This window comes from Colias croceus, chromosome 3, assembly GCF_905220415.1.
Source record: "Colias croceus chromosome 3, ilColCroc2.1".
Classification (NCBI taxonomy): Eukaryota; Metazoa; Arthropoda; class Insecta; order Lepidoptera; family Pieridae; genus Colias; species Colias croceus.
The window spans coordinates 4,291,726-4,313,283 of NC_059539.1; the positions used below are offsets into that span (position 1 = coordinate 4,291,726).

The window sequence follows — 21,558 nt, forward strand, 5'->3', positions numbered from 1 at the left end:
AAACTAAAATTAAAGTTGACGATGTAATAATTTGAATAACGCACACGTCCGTCCCGCAGGTGTACTCCGGCGCGGCGACGCAGTTCCAGCTGGAGGAGCTGGAGCACAGCGGCGAGTACCTGGTGCGCGTGTGCGCTGTGCGCGGCGGGCTGGCGGGCGCGTGGTCGGGCGGCGCGCGCGTGGTGGTGCCGCCCGCCCCCGCCGCGCGCCCGCGCCGCGCCCGCCCCGCGCGCGCGCTGTCGCCGCGCCACGCCGCGCTGCTGCTGGCCGCCGCCTTCCTGCTGCTGGCCATCTTCGTGGCCGCGCTGGTGCAGCGCCTGGTGGAGCCGAGCCCGTGACGCGCGCTGGCGGCGGCGCGCCCGCGGGCGCTCGCCCGCCTCTAGCCGCCCGCCCGCCCGTGCCTCCGCCTCGTCGCCGCGCTCCTGTACCTGTGCGTTGCGTTCGAACCGCGGGTCCTGTTCGGTGTTGTATTGTGAATTGTTCGAAGATTATTGTCGTTCGTCGAACGCGGGGAACGTCTCCGCTCGTCCGTAGTCGATCGCCGGTGCGACGAGGAGGGTTTCGATCCGGGAACAAGGTACGGTGCAATTTTTATAAACCATATTGACACTATTTTGGTCGCGCGACGAACGTCGCTTTTGGAGTGCAATTATTGTATTTAGGTAGGGGCTAGCCGGTAGCGATGGTGTCCGAATCGATCGTCTCGACCGTACGGACGAGGGTACGCGTCGCCATCTTTTTATATGTCTCTGTGACTCGACGCATGAATTATATTTAAAGTCGTCGAGATTCGCACGCCAGTTCCGCTTAGAGTGTCCCCTCGCTTCCGTACCGTTGCATGTGAATCCTTTGAATGTACATAATTAGCGTAACTACATATATTTATAGCCGTCTCTGGATCGATGTGCGATGTCTCGCTTAGTGTAAACGTGTATCTTAATTTCTAATATTTTCGTAACTATATAAATGTTCTCTAAAATATTTTAAGCGAGCTCAAATCGTTGTTCACGTTCGTTTTGTATCGGATCGATTGTGACGCGGCGTATCGCGTCTCCACGGCCTAGCATTTTTACGTGACGTTCAAAAGAGTGTTGTCCCAACGCGCTGTCACCCCCTACTTATAGGTGTTTTATACGTATGTATGTGATGTTGCCATTTCAAAAATGTAAATTGTATCTTAGAAAGTGTTGCAATCTTTGCATCTTCGTACTTTCTCTAACTTTTGTATCTAGTCTGTTCTCGATTCCGTTATATTAGCATCGTGCGCTTGGTATATTTTATGAAAATGAATTTTTATTTATAGCTTTATGAAATTGCACTTCCGATGGATTTTATTCGTCTTCATAGATAGCTCTGTATGTTTTTCAAACACTTGATATTTTTATAAAAGTTTTTAATTGGTCTGTTGCGTATATTTTATCATAATTAAGCATAGCAAATTAGTAAAGAAGGTGCTCTAATAATAAAGTTCAGTTAAGAGGGACTTGGCCCCTCGCCTTGCAACGAGTTTCCAGTGTGTGTGCTGTGATCATCTCCTTATGCGATTGAGACTGATTTTTTAAAATAAAATGCTTTCTGTCTATAGGATTGTTTTAAAGGCTTTCGTAACCGAGTTTTTAAGTAAAATTTTAAGTATTCAAACTTCCGACTGAGACGTTTGAAGATGTGGATTCGGCCAACTATTGTCTATTAGGGCGGCACGCCGCGCCGTGGATGTTATATGTCAAATTATAATCCTATATCTTAATATTATTTGTTAACTTCTATGTACCTTTTAACATTTTATGCTAAATATTAATTAATTTGTTTTATTAATAGAACATGACGTTTATTGATGACATTATTGTAATATAGAGTAATTATTGTTTATAAATTTAGAGATTATAAAATTTATTGAGATTGTTACCACCCGGTATTAATAAGGAATTGCCGAAAGCGACGTAATCTTGTAAGGAAATATATTTCACAAAAAAGTAAAAAAAAATAGGTCAAAATCCATGTATTGATGTTTGTTACTTTAATTGATATATTAGAAAAAATATTAACAGATATTCTTCTAAATATAATTTCCAATGAAATAGTTTCTATGTAGATAAGCGAAGTAAGTTTTTATTGTATTCATTTATAAATGGAAGTTATAGGAAATGCATTTGCAATTCACATTGATGTTCTTAGTGTCATTATTCACGAATAATAAATGTTGTTTGATTATGTGAAATAATGTGGTATTATGGTAATAGTAATAAATAATATTGTAATCACATAGGCCTTAATGCATTAAATGTCTACTAGCTCGAGCCGTCAGTGTAACGTTTCATTTGTCTTGGACAAGAGCTTACCATTTGTCTATATTGTAAGGCTTATATTATACTTGCTGTACGTGTATATTACTTCTGTGATCAGCTTATTCTATTCTTTCTATATGTTTATAAATGTTATCGTACACATTCCTAGGCGTTTTCTTCATTTCAAAATATAGTGACGTCGTTGTTTTATGGCAGGGATAACTTCGTGCCAATCCACGTGTAGTTCGTAGTTTATCGGCAGCACAGCTGGCGACCGCGTTAAATATCTGTTTTTATTTTCGGAAATTTTATAATCATTATGTGCAATTGACACTTTAGTTATTATATGGCTTAATATATTATAATATTTATTATTTTTTTTAGAAAATATTATATCAGTGAATTTATAGCTTTGTGAATAAAATGGAGGAATCGTTGTTCCTATATAAATTTTATATATTGTACAAGACACCGATTGCAATCAAAATTATTGTCTACTACAGAGAAGCATTCCAACTTTATTCCACTTGTAAATAGGCCTAATTAAATGACTATTAATGTACATGTTTCTTTCGTGGGAATGTAAATATATTTCTGATGTTTATGATTTTATGCAACGCGTGTTTCGACACGATGTATGTCAACTGAAACTATTATTACACTATGTTAAAATCATGTTTTTTTTTTTAAATTAATGACACGTATGATTAATGGGGATAACATCTCATATTGTATTTGTGTTTGAATTAGTAACGTATAACGAAATGTATATGTTTATAATATAATATTTGATGATGTTATGTATACAATTTATTAAACGTGAATATATCAATAAAACTATATTTTGTGTACGACAATCTTTTATTTTATTTCAAGTAAACACTACTACATCCTTATCCTTTTGTTAGTATCACTTAATTTTGTTGTAAACATCGGTATAAATAAACAAAGACAATTTTCAAATATTGTACATAAATTTAATAAACTCAACAAAACAATATAAAGTGACATTAGACAATATGAAAACATAAGATTTTTGTCGACATTTAAGTTACTTACTTACTAATTACTAATTAGAAACATTTAAACTTAAAATATGTAAACACTATGATGGTACTAGACTTAAAAATACCAAGAACACGATCTAAACGACTAGAAGATTTTGTACTATGAGTATTGGACTTACAACTATCTCAACATAAATAACAAAGGCAGTTAAAAGTGTAAAAATCTAAAAAATATATTATGTGGACGGAAAGGGTTGACACATAAGTATGTTCTCGCTGTAAACGTGTGTGAAGTTCGTGTAAGTTTCCTGCTTCGTTGATATGTGGTCGATACAACCTCGGAAGTTCTCGGGGAATATTTTCCTAACTTCGTAGATATCTTCAGTTACCCCACCTGTACATTTTTTTCTATTACATTCTATGAAATAATAAGACATATTATGCATACCCATTAAAGCACCTATTATTTTGGTTAGGTACTTCTAGTTTTTATACAGTAAGCATGATTATTGGATATATTGTTAAATTAGGTTCCTTAAAATTATAATGCTCTTTTTTAATTTTTCCAACTTTCCAAAAAAAAAATGATCTAGTCAGTGAAAAGACTTTTAGAAGATCCAAATTATGTCTAAGAGTAAGACATGCATTATTTTTAATTTATTTAAAAGGAATAGGAACCATTGCCGTATAATACAGGGTGGCCCGTTTACAGTGGTCCAAAAATTTTTTTCAGCTTGAGAGCATCATGAGTAATCATTTAAAACAAACTTTAGTTAAGCGAAAACTTATGGTTTAGAAATTATGAATTTTTTTTTAAATAATCCGAAGTTTCAATGTTTTTGTCACAAAACTACTCTGATATGAAAACTACTGGACCGAATTAAATGAAATTTGGTATAGGTATAGCGCAATAACCTACCTATCGCGCTATAGGCTCATCTTGTGTAAATAATTACACTGCATTTTTTTATTTTAACTTTTTCTGTAGTTTTTTGAATTTCTCGGCAAAATGTCGATTTTTCGAAAAAATCCTGTGAAAAAAAAATGTACCACCAAGGTTTTGCTGGTACTGCTAAAAACTTCCTTAACATAAGGTTATTCTTTACACAAAAAATCATAGTTGTCCTTCGATTGTTACATCTTCAAAAACAATATCATGTGCATTCAACACATGAAAATCGAAAAATTACGAAATTTACCATAATTCAATTTTAATCATTTGGCACGGCCAATTTTTGGTTAAAGAACCATTTATTGCCATAAAAGTCGTTACAAATCAGTATTCACATGGCTATAAAAGTTAAAATGAATGAAATAAAATTTTTACCTGCTAGCCAAGATAACTTTACTTTATTCTAATGTCAATTTATTGAGTTTTTTTTTTTGTTATTTAGTTTTTAGGTTTAAATCTTAATGAAAGGTTTGGAGAATCAATAAAACAACATAAATATTAATTAACATATTGTTTATTTTTAACAAAAGGTTTTCGAAATGCCGTCCGCCTTTCGCTAAACATAATCTGCATCTGCGTAAGAAAATTTATTCGCAGCCTATTAAATGGCTGCCGGCTTTCTTTAATGGCTGTTATAGCCACTTGAATTTTCCTCCAATTCTTGCTCCGATGTGCTCTCCCGTGCGTACACAATCTCCTTAATGTATCCCCAAATGAAAAAATCAACGGGGTTCAAGTCGGGTGAACAGGCTGGCCAGTGGATGGTGCCACCGCGACCGATCCTCCTCTCCGGATAGGTATGAACCTATGGTATTAAATGGTATAATACCATAAACTGGTATACAAATATGAATGAATGTATAATGTATAATGAATTTATGGTTATTTATAGGCATAAATTCAAATGGCTATAACAGCCATTAAAGAAAGCCGGCAGCTATTTAATAGGCTGCGAAGAAATTTCTTACGCAGATGCAGATTATGTTTAGCGAAAGGCGGACGGCATTTCGAAAACCTTTTGTAAAAAATAAACAATATGTTAATTAATATTTATGTTGTTTTATTGATTCTCCAAACCTTTTATTAAGATTTAAACCTAAAAACTAAATAACAAAAAAAAACTCTATAAATTGACATTAGAATAAAGTAAAGTTATCTTGGCTAGCAGGTTAAAATTTTATTTCATTCATTTTAACTTTTATAGCCATGTGAATACTGATTTGTAACGACTTTTATGGCAATAAATGGTTCTTTAACCAAAAATTGGCCGTTCCAAATGATTAAAATTGAATTATGGTAAATTTCGTAATTTTTCGATTTTCATGTGTTAATGCACATGATATTGTTTTTGAAGATGTTACAATCGAAGGACAACTATGATTTTTTGTGTAAAGAATAACCTTATGTTAAGGAAGTTTTTAGCAGTACCAGCAAAACCTTGGTGGTACATTTTTTTTTCACAGGATTTTTTCGAAAAATCGACATTTTGCCGAGAAATTCAAAAAACTACAGAAAAAGTTAAAATAAAAAAATGCAGTGTAATTATTTACACAAGATGAGCCTATAGCGCGATAGGTAGGTTATTGCGCTATACCTATACCAAATTTCGTTCAATTCGGTGCAGTAGTTTTCATAACAGAGTAGTTTTGTGTCAAAAACATTGAAACTTCGGATTATTTAAAAAAAAATCATAATTTCTAAACCATAAGTTTTCGCTTAACTAAAGTTTGTTTTAAATGATTACTCATGATGCTCTCAAGCTGAAAAAAATTTTTGGACCACTGAAAACGGGCCACCCTGTATAACACTAGACAGTAGACTCTCTATCACCGTCAGATCTGTAGCAACTTTTCTTACTTCTTTTATTAAGTAGAGTTTTCTAATTAGCGATACAATAGAGTTTGAACATTACAGTCTGGAAATAAGGCGCTAATTTCAATGAATGTCTTTGTAACGCTGCATGGACTTTTTTTAATGCTTTTTTTTTTCCTACACGATTGTGAGTATAGTTTAAACTAAGTACGTCTATTGACATACCAGACATTTCTCTACTTCCATACCTAAAATACTTACCAATAAACGTGTCAACTTCCACAAATTCGTGATCATTACTACACGTTTCATCCACATAAACTTCACCATCGACGTTCAAATAAATCTTAGGTCCCAATTTAAACACTACGCTATGCCAGTCTCCGTCCGCCATAAAGCCAGATTGGATTATCTGGGAGAGAGCTTTTGGCGTATTGGAGTAATTTGCCTCTTCATCGTTACAGTGTAATGATAGGGCCAATTTGAGATAGCCGTTCTCGAGGCCTAAACCTACGTAGTTGATTCCCTGAAATAAAAAGTTAATATAGTATTTTTGTAAGTTGTGGTTTTCTTGCAATACAAAAGTAAAATATAACTACCTAACGATAAGGAACTTTGGTACTTTTTCTTTTAAATTGATTGAGAGGAACTACATACAAATAAACAGAAATAAAAATTAAAGTATCAAAATAGTTACCTAACTACTCATGCCATTGGGAAAGTCTATATGCACTTTCAGCGTTAAACCACTTTACTAATTTAGATAAAAATTAGAAATGAAAATTGTTGGTAGTACCTACGTAGTTTATTTAACGAGTAAAGTTTCAAGGTCGTGTCATGGCAATACCGTCTGAATTTGAATTTTGCCGAAGAAGTTTCACTTCTGACTCGTGTTCTCTGCACATACGCTGTTTTTTTTAAGTTTTGTTCGTCGTGTGATAAGAACAGCAAGAACAAGTATTAATTACCATATTCATCCACAGCAACAAGCCGCTTGGCTCCGCGGTGGTGAAATTTAACGCTATATACCCGGGCGCGGCCGGTAACGTGAGTTGTTCCGTACGACCGGAAGGTGGTCGGGTTAGGGATAGCATTGCGTCCCCGTCGAATTGTGGGATTGTCACTGTTATTTCTGAAATTGTTTGTGTGTTTAGCTTCTTTGTAGAATGTGATTTGTTAATAAAGTGCGTATAAAAATAATGTGTTTTATTTATTTTCCTTTTGTTTACCCTGACAAACATTAAACAGATTATATATATTTTATTTGAAGTAGTTACAAAAACAGGCACTGATTGAGAATCTCAGCTTTTTCTTGCAGTTTCATAAAATGTGAATCCATATACGTTACATACTTATGTGAGTGAGTGCGTGCAATGAGTACGGATGTTTAATTGTATAGTGTTTTTTTCCATAAAAAAACACTTAAGTATAAAACTCTACTACCTTTTGCGTGTGTGCAAGGAAATTAAGAATACAAACTATGCTCCTACGTGGGCGTGAATTTCAGTGTCAGTTGTGCATTTGTACATGTGTGGGTGTTAGTGCGAAGCCACGACTTGCGAGCCTAATTTAAAAACAAAATAATAGGCCCATAACTTTCGTGCGAAATTGTACCCATGAGCGCACTCTCCGTACGTGACGTGTACTGTATGACTGCATGCACACGTTGATACAAACGCAGTAACGCACCGCGTTCGCAGCGTTCGCCCGCACGTCCCGCGGGGCACACGCAGCGGCGCGCGCGGCAGCGGCCCGACGCGCACGCAGCGGGGCTGCACGCGGCGCGCCGACCGCGGCACCCAACGCATGTACCGCAGGAATCTATGTTCTGGCCCGCTAAAAGTTTTGTGATATGCTGTTTGTCCACCAAAGATGTGCGAGGATACGTAGTTCTTATAGTATCGCTTCAAACGCTAAATTAAGATGTGATTGGTTCTTTACAAACACATCCCCACATTTAGGGTGTAAAAGCACCCTAAGGATGGAAGTTAATAGGCTGCTCGGTTGATGTGGACTTGGCCAAGTGACGTCCACAGAGTTCAAGTTTCCTCGCGCAGCAATTGAATAGGCGAGTTTTTATAGAGCGAGCAGAAGAAATAAAAGAAGAATATAACAACACACGTCACTTTCCTCGGAAGAACCGCATCCACATTCATTGACGTAGTTCTATAAACCTTAGATAATTGAAGTTTACGCATATTTTAATGGCATGGAATTCCTATTGCCAGTGACCTATTCATAAACTTCAAAGTCTTTTCATTCCATAAGATATTTAATAATCCATACTAATATTATAAATGTGAAAGTAACTCTGTCTGTCTGTCTGTCTGTTACTCAATCACGCCTAAACTACTGAACCAATTTGCATGAAATTTGGTATAGAGATATTTTGATACCCGAGAAAGGACATAGGATAGGTTTTATCCCGGAAATCCCACGGGAACGGGAACTATGCGGGTTTTACTTTGACTGCGCAGGCGATGCCGCGGGTGGAAAGCTAGTTACTCATAATTTATTCTCCCATGTGCTTGTTTAATCAACTGACGTTATTATTCATGTATCGCGTAAATTACATAATTCATAAAAGGCATAAAATTTTTTCATTTTCCTCCTTTGACGCACAAAATATTGCATCGAAAAATCCTAGCACAAGGTTAAAAGGAAAACCGCATTCGCTAATTGATAAAATGCAAATTGTTATAGGTAATATTGGGAAATCACCATTCACAGATTCACCTACATACATACATACATAAATACATACCTGCAATATTCTGCGGTTCCAATGCCAGTAAAATGTTATTGACGTGGAAATTTCTAAGACAACCCTTATAAGATTCAGGTGGCCCGAGCATGACATCGAAAGGCAGTGTCGCTAAGTCTTCAGCACCACCTACAAATTTCATACTTATATTTTATAATATGCAATAAATAATGTAAATTTTTAATTTTGTTTTCATTATTACCCCGTACTACCTGCACCGCGTGCCATTGCGACATAGAGAGACTACACTATAATACTTGTGTCGACAAGTATTCTAGGCGACATCTGTCCTCATGTATCGTACCTACATACACTATAATGACTACAATAGAGTATCTACTTAGTGTAGATTGCCCACATTATGCGACTCACCCAGCACAATAGAAGCCTCGCTAGCAGTATGCGGGTAGGCGTGTGCCACCATAGGCTCAGTGGTAAGAGCCCCGTCAACCCACACGTAGAGTCGGGATCCGTACCGGCCCGCTCTTACCGCGTGCCATTGAGTCATGGACAGAACTATGCTTGAGCGGACTAGCGATGTTAGTCCTGATAAACGATCTGGAAGACGAGAAAGTTTTATTACTGATATTCAAAAATTTACTTTTCGCTTAAAGTCTGTATTAACCATTTTTACCTCAATTATATTATTAAATTATAATATAATTATTAATTATTTAATTATTAGGTACCTTCTAGAAACTTTTTTTTCCACCTTTACTTTACACTTATACGTCAACACAAATACTAACTATGGGCCATACAAATATATTTGCTCTTCTTTTCTTAAAATCACATTCTAGAAAAAAATCGCTGTAACGTTATCTTTAATGAAATCGGAATACTAAAATCTAATCGGAAAATAAAATCACTTAATACCTAAAGAAATCCATGCTTACCAGTCCATCGATATTCCAATAATCCCCCCTGTAACGACAGAGCTGTGTAGAAATGAGGAGTCTCCACATACGCAATCAAACCTCGCTCCTTTGTTGGCTTTATTTCTGCCTCAAGTGCTAGAGTCACGCTTGATATAGCCCGTGGATGCAGTTTGAGGTACGAACGCTTGCCCGTAAATAGAATATCAACTGGGAATAATTCTGAAAATAGAAAATATAATTATAATTTTTATGTTGTTAGTTTGAGTAACACATAACAAGTTAATTCCAAAACTCACCATTTTCACAATATGTCCCATTAGTTCCATATGGGCAATCGCACTCAGGCTCATGAGCTGTGACGACGCAACGGCCATGACATGTTTGCCCAGAGAAGTCGCACTGACTTTGCCGACTCGCACATGTTGAACCGAACCAACCTTCGTTACAGATGCACCTGATTAGTGAAAAATCTATTACTTGAACCGTTTGCATGGCTTAATTTTTGGTAGTTAACAATCTTCTTTTGTTTTTTGGACGGATTGTTTTGTATGTTTTAAAACAATATTTCAGTATTCTTTTTAGTTAAATTTTCAAAGCTATAAACATTTTACATTGCCTTCATGATAAATTAACACACTGCTGTCTGCCACGCATGAAGCTGCCTGTTGCGAGTCACGTACGCGCGTAGTTGCGGTATTTTGGATTTATTTATCTTTGACTCATTTCATTCAAAGCCATGCTCATTTAGAATCACTCACGGAACTGTGAGACATTGCGCCTTAAAGCATGCATTCATGTACTGCACTGCGTGTTGCCTGGATTACCAGGCGCACATTAGTGTCAATCGCCTTTCTTACCCGTAAGTAGTTGGCGAGTGTATAGATCATCTAAAGCGTGGCTCGGTAAGCGTGCAGTGCGCGACCTCACCGGCCCTGCCATCTCCCACAAGCCGTGGCACCTGCTGGGCAGCGGCAGGTCGTGGAAGTGTTCAGAACACCTCCACAAGATACACCAACTCACCCATACGTGGCCGGCGAGTGTATACACACGCCGTGTGGCGCGTGGCACGAGGAGGGTGTGCAGTGCGCGACCCCGCACTGCCCCGCGCCGCGCCCCCCCGCCCCCGCGCGCACCGCCGGCCCCGCCACCTCCCACACGCAGCCGCGCCACCCGCTGTGCAGCGGTAGGTCGTGTGGGAGGTCGCGGAAATGCTCGGACGGGTGCCCGCCTGTACATTTTATAGTCAAACTTAGAAAACAGTATGAGGGAAATTCAAGGAAGGCTTCGGAAGCTATGGCATTGGCAAATATAATTTAACACATTTGATGTCGAAATACAAGAAGACTTTATAGGCTCTCTTTCTGATCGACTAAAATGGATAACGAAGGAATACAGGAAAATTTTTAAATATCAAAACATGACATAGAAAAAAGATGAAACGAAAAAGCGATTTTTCAAAATCTTACAAACACAACAACTGAGCACAGACTATCATCAACATAAATCTATCATGTTGCAAATTGAATCAATTACCTTTACACATACTATTGAGTATTCCATAACATGACTCAAAATGAAAATACTCACCTATAAAGATATACGGCAGTACATTCATCTTGGTATCATGCGCGGGCGCATTGCCTGACACGTTGTACCGTCCATCCACACTGAGCCCGGCGGTGCGGCCGCGCCTCCACACGCGCACTGTGTGGCCGCCGCGACGGGGGGATAGTGCTCTGGAGGTGAATATGCGCCGGGAACCTAATGATTTCGTAAAATAAGAAGTATAGAAATATAACCATCGACCGGGTGTCTTTTTAGTAGTCTATTGAGGACATTTTTGAATAAAGTATGTTAAAATATTATATAGGTATTGTTTTATTTATTCTCCATCACTAATCACTATCGCACTAACTTTTTCAATTTTTTACCGAGAACCGAACCATAAGATCCTTATAATGTATTAAAACTACATTTAGAACAATAAAGAAAATCAAATAAAAAAGTCCTTATTAGCCAGCGCGAGCGTGATGCAGTCAGCATTGTGGTTATACAGAAGACTTAGAGGAAAGTAACATGCAGAATGTTTCACTCACCACCTCCCATATTCCAAGTGAGCATAATGTATCGTTTCACAAAAGTCAGCGCCAAATGTTGACTTTTGGAATCGTGACGACCATTTTGCCCAATAAATGCCAAGAGCGCTATTTGGTCCATGTCCTCCGTTTGGAATTTTAGACGCAGATCGAAACGATCAGAATTCATCGCTTGAGATGACAATGGATATATTATGTATGCCGATTTTCCAATCGTTATAGGAGCTAGTGCTGCACGGGCTATCTCTACATCTGAAGTATTAAAGTAGGAATAAGTACTTGGAAAATAAATTGCTCAGTAAGATTGGCCTTAGTATTTCAAAAGCCTTTTTTCGACAGTGATACGTACTATATTCGCAGAAAATTCCATGTTTTCCATAAGGACACATGCACAGGAAACCGCTGCCAGGATGTCGGACACAGCTGCCGCCATATTGGCAAGGATTGTTGTCACACACTGAATGGTTACAATTTACACCCATCCATCTGCAATTTCCAGAAAAATTTAATTAGAATGTAAACTTTCCTCCAAAAAGTTGAACCCTATAACCCTAGATCTTAATAGAATATAGGTATATATCTTTGTCAGTGACCAAAAAAGTATTTATTAGTATTTCCGGAAATTTATCTTACCCGTTAGCACACAAGCAGCGATACCCTTCTCCATGTTCCTTACAAATCCCGCCATTTAGACAAGGTCCAGATAGGCATCCTAATGAAGAGCATTCAGTAATTTCACCTGCATCAAAGGCATCCCCAAATACCGACCTTTTTTCACCATTTACCTATATAAAATATTTAAATTATTTACCCGAATTTATGGATATAACGTTAAATTCTATGGATATATGTATTAGGTATGGTTAGAAAAACTTACAATCAAATCCTTAATACATCCAACAAAAGGCATATTATGTTCGCTAGCATTTGCATGTGCATTACCAAAAACTAATGTGCTATTGTCATTTAGAATAGTGATGTTGGCAATTTGGCCGCCACTCATGGCTACTGTATCATTGAGACGGAGGGTTGCGTTGCAATGCTGCTCTTTTGAATATAGATCTAATCTGAAAAGAAGACAAATATTTATCTCTATCCAAAACGTATGTATCCAATACTCTCTTTTTTGTTTTTACCTGGTTTCTATTTTCATCGGAAAACCTTTATTGACGAAAGTTTTCAATTCACTCAAAAGCATTGTTTGATAGCCACAGGAGAACTTAAATTTGAGTAAACCCATATTCATAAATAGCTCCATATACACCCCCTTCGCTATGTCTACGTGCATTAATTCACCATCAGTTATTAAAGTTTTTGCATTGAATTCTATATTTAAGGATGTGGAGTTTTTAATGTGATGTACTATATAGGAATTTCCACTAAAAGCTGCTGATGTGATAGGAATTGGCTCCTCACAATATCTCCCACTATATTTGAATGTACAGTGACACTGAAAAATAAATGACCTAAAAAGTTAGAAAGTCTTAAAGTTCCAAATATTTTGGAAACGATTGATTATATTAAATTACGTCTTGCACCACTTACTCTTATACCCTGCGGTCCATTAAAACACGTTCCACGATTCTTACACACATTAAGGGTACACTCCGGATATTCAGTTGGATACAATTGCGTACTATCAGACACAGTACTTATTTCGTATTCTTCTGTAGTTCCTTTTTCATCTATTAATGTAGATTCAGTAGTGATGTGGTCATAAGGAATATTTGTAAATAATTTTTCAGTAGTTATATCTTGTTTAGTTGTAGAATCCAAGTCACGACCTTCTGCACCATTTGTGGAACTGGTCTTTTGTGTTGTAATTATAGCTTCAGTAGATTCTGTAGTAACAGTTAAAGTTGTCTGTTGGTCTGTTATTGATTTTTCTGTATAAACTGTAGGTTCAGTGGTTTTAAATTTGTCTTGTGTTGTTTCGAAGTCTGCTATAGTGCTTATTTTTATTGTGGTGTTACCGCATATACCATTACAATCTGTAGTAGTCTCTGTTTTGGAGTTATCGGAATCAATGCTTTGGGTCTGTTTGGTTAGTACTAAAATTTCAGTCGTAGTATCCAATTTTGATACTGTTGTATCTTCTTGTACCGCAGTTGAGGTAGTTGAAAAAGATTCACTAAAACCTTCTTTTTCCGTCGTCGATATAACGTCTGGTAATGTGCTGGAAGTTCCTTTTGTTTCAGAATCCGTTGTAACTCTTAAAGTAGTGAAATCCAGAACAGGAATAGATGTAAAAACTGAGGTAGTTGTCGTTTTGTATGAAGTTTCAGTAATGTAAGATATATTTGGACTATCAGTAAACAATGTTGTTAAAGCAATTTCTGTAGTGATAGGAAACCGTGTTGGATTGACGTAATCACAGTCGTAACTATTATCATCTAGTATAAGGCATTCACACAAGCTTCCAGTAAGCCTCGGTGGACATGAACATGTAAAGTTGTCCACGCCGTCTATACAAGTCCCTCCATTCATGCATCTAAGGAAAAACAGCAGAAGTTACACCATAGTTCATAATATTATATTTACTTACATTTAGCTGTTAAGAAAAGGACAAAAAACCACAGACATTTAATTAATTTTTTTTCTTACCTCGGTCCTAACAAACATTCGTCATATTGCAGTTCACAATGTTCCCCGTGGAAATCTGGGACACAATAGCATATCTGCTCCCCATCTTCCACGACGCACAGAGCACCGTTGCTACAGGAGTTTTCGTCGCAAAACTCTATTTGAGTTTCACAACTCTTGCCTGTAAAACCTGTTCAATAATGTTACGCGTTACTATCAAAATATTAATAAAATATTGCGTAACGAAAAACAGATAGAGATAGAACCTAGCCAGCTAGAGCTGACTGAGCTGCAGCTGAGGCATTTTCTCATAAGAACGAAAAAAAAAATATAGCTGGGAAATATTACACTGGTCAACAATGATTTTGTTGCCCTGGATGTGAAAGTGGTTTCGAATAATTTAATGCATATTATATATAGAACTATGGTTTTGGTAGATTGGCTCTAGTTTTTTTTTATCCTAATTTTCTTACTAGACTCTAAAACGCAGCATGAAATAGAAGGTATATTTGTTTTACATCATTTATTTATTACAAAGTTTTACTTATTGTTTTGTTTTAGTATTTAATTAATTCAAATGGATATAAAAATAGAGAAAAATTATTAAAACTTATGAAATAGTACAAGGAAATAGATTTTATAAGCTTCTCTTCTTAGTTAATTTTGGGACAATAGTTTTCTTATGGACCATCAGTAATCTGCCATCATGTGACGATCCCATATACCCTGATACCATTATTCCATAATTTTTACTTCTTTTTCGATGTTTTCTTCCTGTTTCTCACAGAAATTCCGCAGATTTACTGGATATCTATCCAGGAGACTGTGGGCAAAGTGTAGCTTTATGCTCGTATTTGCTCATAAAATAATGAAGTTTTTTAAACAACTGTTGTGCCATTTCTTTATAATTTGGTGTTTTAAATTAATCTTAAATTAATTAATACTATATCTCTCCATTATTTACATTCAGCATCAGTTATTAAATTTTGTTAAATTTTCATTTTTTATCAATTGTCGACACGCCCGTCCTGTAGGGCCATCGTGTATTCTTCTTATACTTCTAGATTCCCTCAAAGGCCTAAATTTTCATATTTATTAATTATTCCTAATGAATTTGCTTTGTCTAATTCTATTAATAAAAACATCAAGGGAATTTCGTATACCTATCCACTTTGCTGACCAAGTGCTACTGGGTTTCTTTAACTCAATACAAACCGTACATTGTTGTTCATAAAAATGTTTTTTTTCAGAAACCATTTATTATTCTGATATTCTACAGTCAGTTTTATAGAATAGGGTTATGTCTGAGCGAATAAATGTGCAGAAAACGTAATTCACCTAAAAATAAACACTTGTTAGTAACCCGTACTCTGAAGGGCCGTAAGAAATTTTTATATATGAAAATCCAAATTAAAAAAAAACTAGAGCCAATTAAATAATTTTAATGATTACATTCACAAACTGGGTATTGAAATATATAAATCTGTAGAAATATCCAGGGCAACAAAAAAAAATTGTTTATTTGTTGAGCTGTGTTATCTACGTGAAGAAAAACCAATAATGAAAAATTTACCATAAGTGCAAGCGCACATGTAGTCAGCATGAGCATCGATACAGATACCCCCGTTTTGACAAGGATTCGATTCACACTCATCTATTTGATCTTCGCATTTCGGACCTGTCCAGCCTATTCAATCAAATATTTCTAATTAAGTACATGAAATGAGATTTTAATCAATAGTATCTAGGTATAAGTAAGTACGTGAATTTTAATTTTTCGATCAATGTTGCAAGTAGTTTTGCATACACCGATCGTTTTGCTGGGTATATTTTTTCTATATTTCTTAGAATTAGAAACTTCTCTTGAACCACTTTGGTCTGGTTTCAAGTCTTACCTGGTAAGCACCTACAAAAGAACCTATACCCTGGTCCTTCCACACACTCCCCACCATTATAGCATCGAATCTCTTCAGTAGCATTACACACAGCCACATCATACTGACAATGCTCTCCAGAGAAACCGGGCAAGCAATGACAAACGTAGTCGTTGGTCATGTCTATACAAGTGCCATTGTTGAAACACGGATTAGAATCACATTCGTTGTAGTTGGTTTCACAGTTGTCTCCTGGAAATTTAGTAGAGGCTTTGTAAGTAGCTAGATTTAGTTACATATTAGGAATATTTACTTTAAGGTATTACTTAGTTGTAGATATTTTCATGTATTTTCAAGATTTTTCTAGCCTGAATCGCACGATACATAATATTTGTATATTGCACGATACAATAAAATATAGGTATGTTTCTTCGTAATGGCCATTTATGGCAGGTGGAAATGTTACTAATTAAAAGGTCAAATTTGAACACTGCACTGGACCCTCGGACTATTATTTATTTTTTCATTGTCGTGTGTTTAGTTATTTAACGATCTCGCAATAGGTCACATTTTAGCAAGTGTTTGTTTATTAGTCAATATGTAACTTTCTATTCACAAGGATGTACATTTATACATATACTCCACGTAATATTATGTAGGGGGCGTTTATTAAAGCCAATGCATTTTTATTTTAGAATTGAAGTATCCTTTTTCTGTGATACAGTCAAAATCAAAACTGTCTGCCCTTTCTTCAAACTTTAAATACTGGTCAAATTTACTACTGCAAGTTTGTTATCAGTCTAACAATTATTGTAGTTAGGTACCCTAAAAGATCTTGACTGTTTTTTTTTTGTTTTTACGGGATTCGAATCTACGGTTCTCTGTGTTTTTAACAGCGGTCATTACAGAATTGAGAATTAACATCAAGCTAAAAAATCAATAAGCCTCTGAAATCTGGCTTACCAATGAATCCTTCAGCGCACGTGCAGTTGTAGGTCGCTACGCCATCTATGCAGGTACCCCCATTTTGGCAAGGATTCGACCAACATTCATCCCAATTCGTCTGACATTGAACTCCTGTGTAACCGTCGGTACAGTAACAAGCATACGTACTGAAAGTGTGTAGTAGTTATTGATCGTTTAAAAAATACTAAAAAGAAACGCTTAAATTGATAGATATTTTTTAATTAGGTATATATTTTGTCTTGTTTGTCAATTGTGAAGCTCATTCTTATAAGGAAGTATCAACTATCAAGGGAAGTATAAATACTGAGAACTTCATAATATTTTTTATAGAACCTATTTGCGTAGGACGTTAGTTCGATAAAAAATTATTATGACACTAAGTATATTCTCATTTCCGTCTGGAGTTTACTTGTTTTTTTTTTTACCATTTTTTTCTTCACGGGCGGCTTTATCAGACGTTGTCACCGATTTTTAACATATTATAAAAAATAAATCACGCTCGCAAAAAACTAAGGCAAAAAATCATAAAATTTCCATGCTCTTTTAGATTATTTGTAAAATAAAAATATAATATAAGTCGATCGCCGTTTATCAGCTTCAGTCTGCGTGTATGCTCATAGGTCCAGTATCGAAGACCGTATAGGTACAAAAAATTCAGTAAGAAAAATTATAAAAGTTTTTGCACCAATCATTGATTATTAAGTAGATATTAGAACTTTCACATCCATTTGAAGGTGATAAAGTTCATCGGATCATCTATTAAGTACAAAAAGGTCATAATATGACAATAAATGAAGTATCTTACCTATTAATATCATCAATACATATACCGTGGATGCAAGGGTTGTTAAGACAAGCTAATCCCGCGGTTACCACTGGTATTAATATCAATAAACACCAACTGTTTCGTATACCTTGCTTCCGCACTTCCAAGAGCATTATGGAATCTTTTACAATTACTTTCTAAGTCCAATCATGGTAAATTGTAGGTCTGCAATGAATTAAAAAAGTCTTCTTACAATGCAGATAGCTGGTTAGATGGCATAATAGTAAGGTACAAACCACTTAACTTGATGATGGTCTTGAACTAAATGGTGTAAAATCCATACATTGTAAAAAATATATAAAATTCTTGTTTAAAAATAACAATGTCGACGTTTCACTTGCTCAGATAGTTAGGTACTTACAATTTCGAAATTAATCAAAAAGTCCTTAGCACTTGAACATTACCTCTGTGTTCACTAGGATTAAGGTTTTCTGTTCCAACAACTTCTCTCACGGCTTCAAAAACGAATGTTGAACTTAGATCGATGTTTAGTAAATTCGACCTACGACTAATCTATTGATACATTAATGATAAACAAGTTGTAGCTTATAAAAACGGGTTAATGGCACGTAACCAGGCTTACAACAGGCGTGGTCTAGGTTGTCATGGTGACTGGTAAACACAATAGTTCACTTTGGGTTAACTGCTCTCAAATTATTGATATAATTCCCATAGGTGTGTGGCCCCCGGCCATCGAATAATAGGGCATTTTAGTAGGAGAAATATTAATTTAGTACATTATTATAAATTAATTGTAAAAACACACGCAGTTTATGTAGAAAACTCGGTACACTAGGATACACTTAGTTATTTATACTTTTAATACGCTTGCAAAGAAACTCGACCAAGCTCCCCGGGTTCACCTGTGGTACATAATAATATTAGGGTATCATTTAAGCTAACACCAATTTAATTAGTTTTGTGTTTCTTAAATAATAGGGTTTGTCCTCAAAATAGTAGATCTGTCGCCAAAATGTAGTCACCAAACAATGCAAAATCAGTTCCACAATAAATCACCTAAGATCCTACGATATAAGGTCTAGTACCAAATAAATATTTTTGTATGTATTATAATAGGTGTGTCCTAATAAGTATTTAAGCAAACTAATTTAAAGAGATCACCAATAAATCATAATATTATGTTACTAGAAAACATATTTATTCTTAAAAATAATAACCACTGAACAATCAGCTCTGGTTTAATAGCTGGCTTATGGCTAGCATAATTGTAGATAAAACACTTAATTAAAGTTAAAATAATCAAAAATTGTTAAAAAAACAATAATCACTGAATAATCAGCGCTGGTTTGGATTTCGAAGGGCGCCCCCTTTTTCTTTTCTGGCCGATAAGCACATTTTTTGCTTCTGGTGGGGGGTTGGCCAGCTTTAGGGTCTCAGCACACATATGGGATCGGAAAGGGATCGTAACCGTATCGCCTCGAGCCGTTCAGAATGGTTTGTATTAAACTCCCTACTGCAACGCACACTAATCGGAATAGTAACGTAATCGCCTCCCCTCGGAACAGGCTCCGAACTTGCAATTGCAGCGCTAACGGCTCATCGTCCCCGCGCTTACGTCTCTCCGTCCCCGTGCTTACGTCTCCCCGTCCGCGCTTACGTCTCTGCCTGCTACGACTTGCCGTATTTGTCATTTGCGTAACGCCGGTGTCGCCTAGCCGTAGCCGAGTTGACGTACAGGCGCTGCTGATACGCTTTCGTCACGTGCATACGGTAGGTTGACGCCTGGTTGACAGCGAGGCGAAAGGCGTTACGGTTACGATCCCTTTCCGATCCCATATGTGTGCTGAGACCTTTAAGCGTATGGCTAATCCGATAATACTTATGTTTGCACATGTCAATTTTCATAGCGCGCCAATTTGTCTCCGCCCCTTTGATCATTTTTTCATTAAAATTATAAATTGATGTATTAAATTGGTAACGAATACTATTAATTTAATATCTGAACGAAATAAAATGTTACTACTGTATTGGTGACAAAATATCAAATAAAAAGGAGTCGCAGTCAGGGATCGATAATCGATTTATTTGGTGACAGATCTACCATTCTGAGCACAGAGCTATTATTTAAGTAACAAAACTGTTATTATAACAACGAAGTTTATATTCATGTAATGCAATATAATTTTATTGGTTATCGATCTCTTATTTTACACATATATTAACATTAATTTGATAATTCATACCTGGGAACAATTTTTGTTTATCTGAGAACGAAAATATTTCGTGGTGATAGATCTATTTATTAGGTGATACAACTTGATGACAAATATAAATTTTGGTGATAGAAAATATAGTTCCCATAATATTATACCTATATAGCAGGATAAAGTATATATATTATATCCAACGGTCAAATAATTTTTGAAATCGGTCCAGTGGTTCTTGAGATTACTAGGTTATTACTAGGTCAGAATAGTCACAATGCATCATTCCAGTTTGCAGTTAGACGAAAACGATGGAGATTTTTTGACGTGACAACGTCTTATAATTCGATAAAGCCGGCTGCACGCACGAAAAAACATAACTCATGCGGCGTTACCTCGCTCTGACTCATCTGAGGCGTTCCATGTAAGGCTTGAAGTGCGAGCGAGAGCGCGGAACGAGCGACAAAGAAGCACAATCGTTGTCGTTGTCGTTGTCACGTTCAACTATCGTCAGTAAACCGACTTTACAGACAACCAATTTTTTTTTTGTACAGTAATTAGCGTGGTGGGGGAAGCTTGCGCATATAAATTATAATGTACTTAAAACTTGATGCGCAAACTTTTTGGCCAAGAAGTTTGCCGGGCGCTACCGTGTTTGTGAAGACTCTGAAAATGCGGATACGGTACATACGCATAATGATACTGTCGGTAGAAATACCGACGATAGAGAAATCAGCTTCTTCGTTGGAAAAATAAAGTATCAAAAGTACAGAGTTTTTTTGTATAAAACATACGTGCTAATTTCCACGTCCATGAACTTTAAAATAATTTAGGTAAGTTTTATTAATAATATGTACCTACCAGGCTTTGATTTTTTACTTGCTTGCTACCTACCAGGCTACCACTAGTGTTACTAGATACTAGGAAACCTAGGGCATTAAATATTAATTATGCTATAAGCTAGGAAATGAATTAATTAATAGAGATACAATACACCTTTTTAATATATTATGTACATACATACAGATAGGTAATTAGGTAGATATAGTTTTCAAAGAAAACGATTTAAATTAAAAAATTTTACAACACGTTATTTTTTCTACCTTCTTTCTTCCTTGCATGAATACTTTAAATTAAAAAAAATGATTATTATAAATATTGTTATAACATTATTTAATTTAAAGTTCTTAGAAGTTAAAGTTATTATTTTGTTACGAAAAAACCAGGGGCTTCCATTAAAATTTGAAGTTCGAACGTGCCGTGAACCAGCCAGTCATAGAGGAAGGATGTATAACTGAGCAGCCAGTGCGGAAATTCATAATATGTAAAAGATAAAAAAGAGATAAAACC

General features: G+C 36.2%; 3 protein-coding genes across 3 annotated transcripts in view; 1 reads left to right on the forward strand and 2 right to left on the reverse strand.

The window, feature by feature from the left end:
* LOC123706408 (fibronectin type-III domain-containing protein 3a-like) overlaps positions 1 to 3,136 on the forward strand; it is a 55,228-nt gene extending 52,092 nt beyond the window's left edge. The window contains exon 8 of the mRNA XM_045655676.1: positions 60 to 3,136. Within this exon, the coding sequence (XP_045511632.1) occupies positions 60 to 338 (279 nt within the window). The 3' untranslated portion in view covers positions 339 to 3,136. The remainder of the gene's footprint in view (positions 1 to 59) is intronic.
* On the reverse strand, positions 3,128 to 7,345 carry LOC123706423 (basement membrane proteoglycan-like). The gene is made up of 3 exons (XM_045655694.1): positions 7,025 to 7,345; positions 6,318 to 6,582; positions 3,128 to 3,686 (listed from the first exon to the last, which is right to left on the reverse strand). Exons 1-3 carry the CDS (start codon positions 7,295 to 7,297, stop codon positions 3,529 to 3,531), a joined length of 696 nt encoding a protein of 231 aa, XP_045511650.1. The 5' UTR covers positions 7,298 to 7,345; the 3' UTR covers positions 3,128 to 3,528.
* A 275-nt stretch (positions 7,346 to 7,620) lies between these two features.
* On the reverse strand, positions 7,621 to 21,406 carry LOC123705972 (protein eyes shut-like). The gene is made up of 19 exons (XM_045655095.1): positions 21,312 to 21,406; positions 18,023 to 18,208; positions 17,215 to 17,363; positions 16,273 to 16,503; positions 15,951 to 16,064; positions 14,399 to 14,567; positions 13,340 to 14,285; positions 12,931 to 13,244; positions 12,672 to 12,861; positions 12,428 to 12,579; positions 12,144 to 12,280; positions 11,795 to 12,046; positions 11,286 to 11,459; positions 10,719 to 10,926; positions 9,995 to 10,152; positions 9,717 to 9,917; positions 9,193 to 9,378; positions 8,821 to 8,949; positions 7,621 to 7,892 (listed from the first exon to the last, which is right to left on the reverse strand). The coding sequence occupies exons 2-19, from the start codon at positions 18,154 to 18,156 to the stop codon at positions 7,621 to 7,623; spliced, it is 4,116 nt and encodes a 1,371-aa protein (XP_045511051.1). The 5' UTR covers positions 18,157 to 18,208; positions 21,312 to 21,406.
* Positions 21,407 to 21,558: the final 152 nt, after the last annotated feature.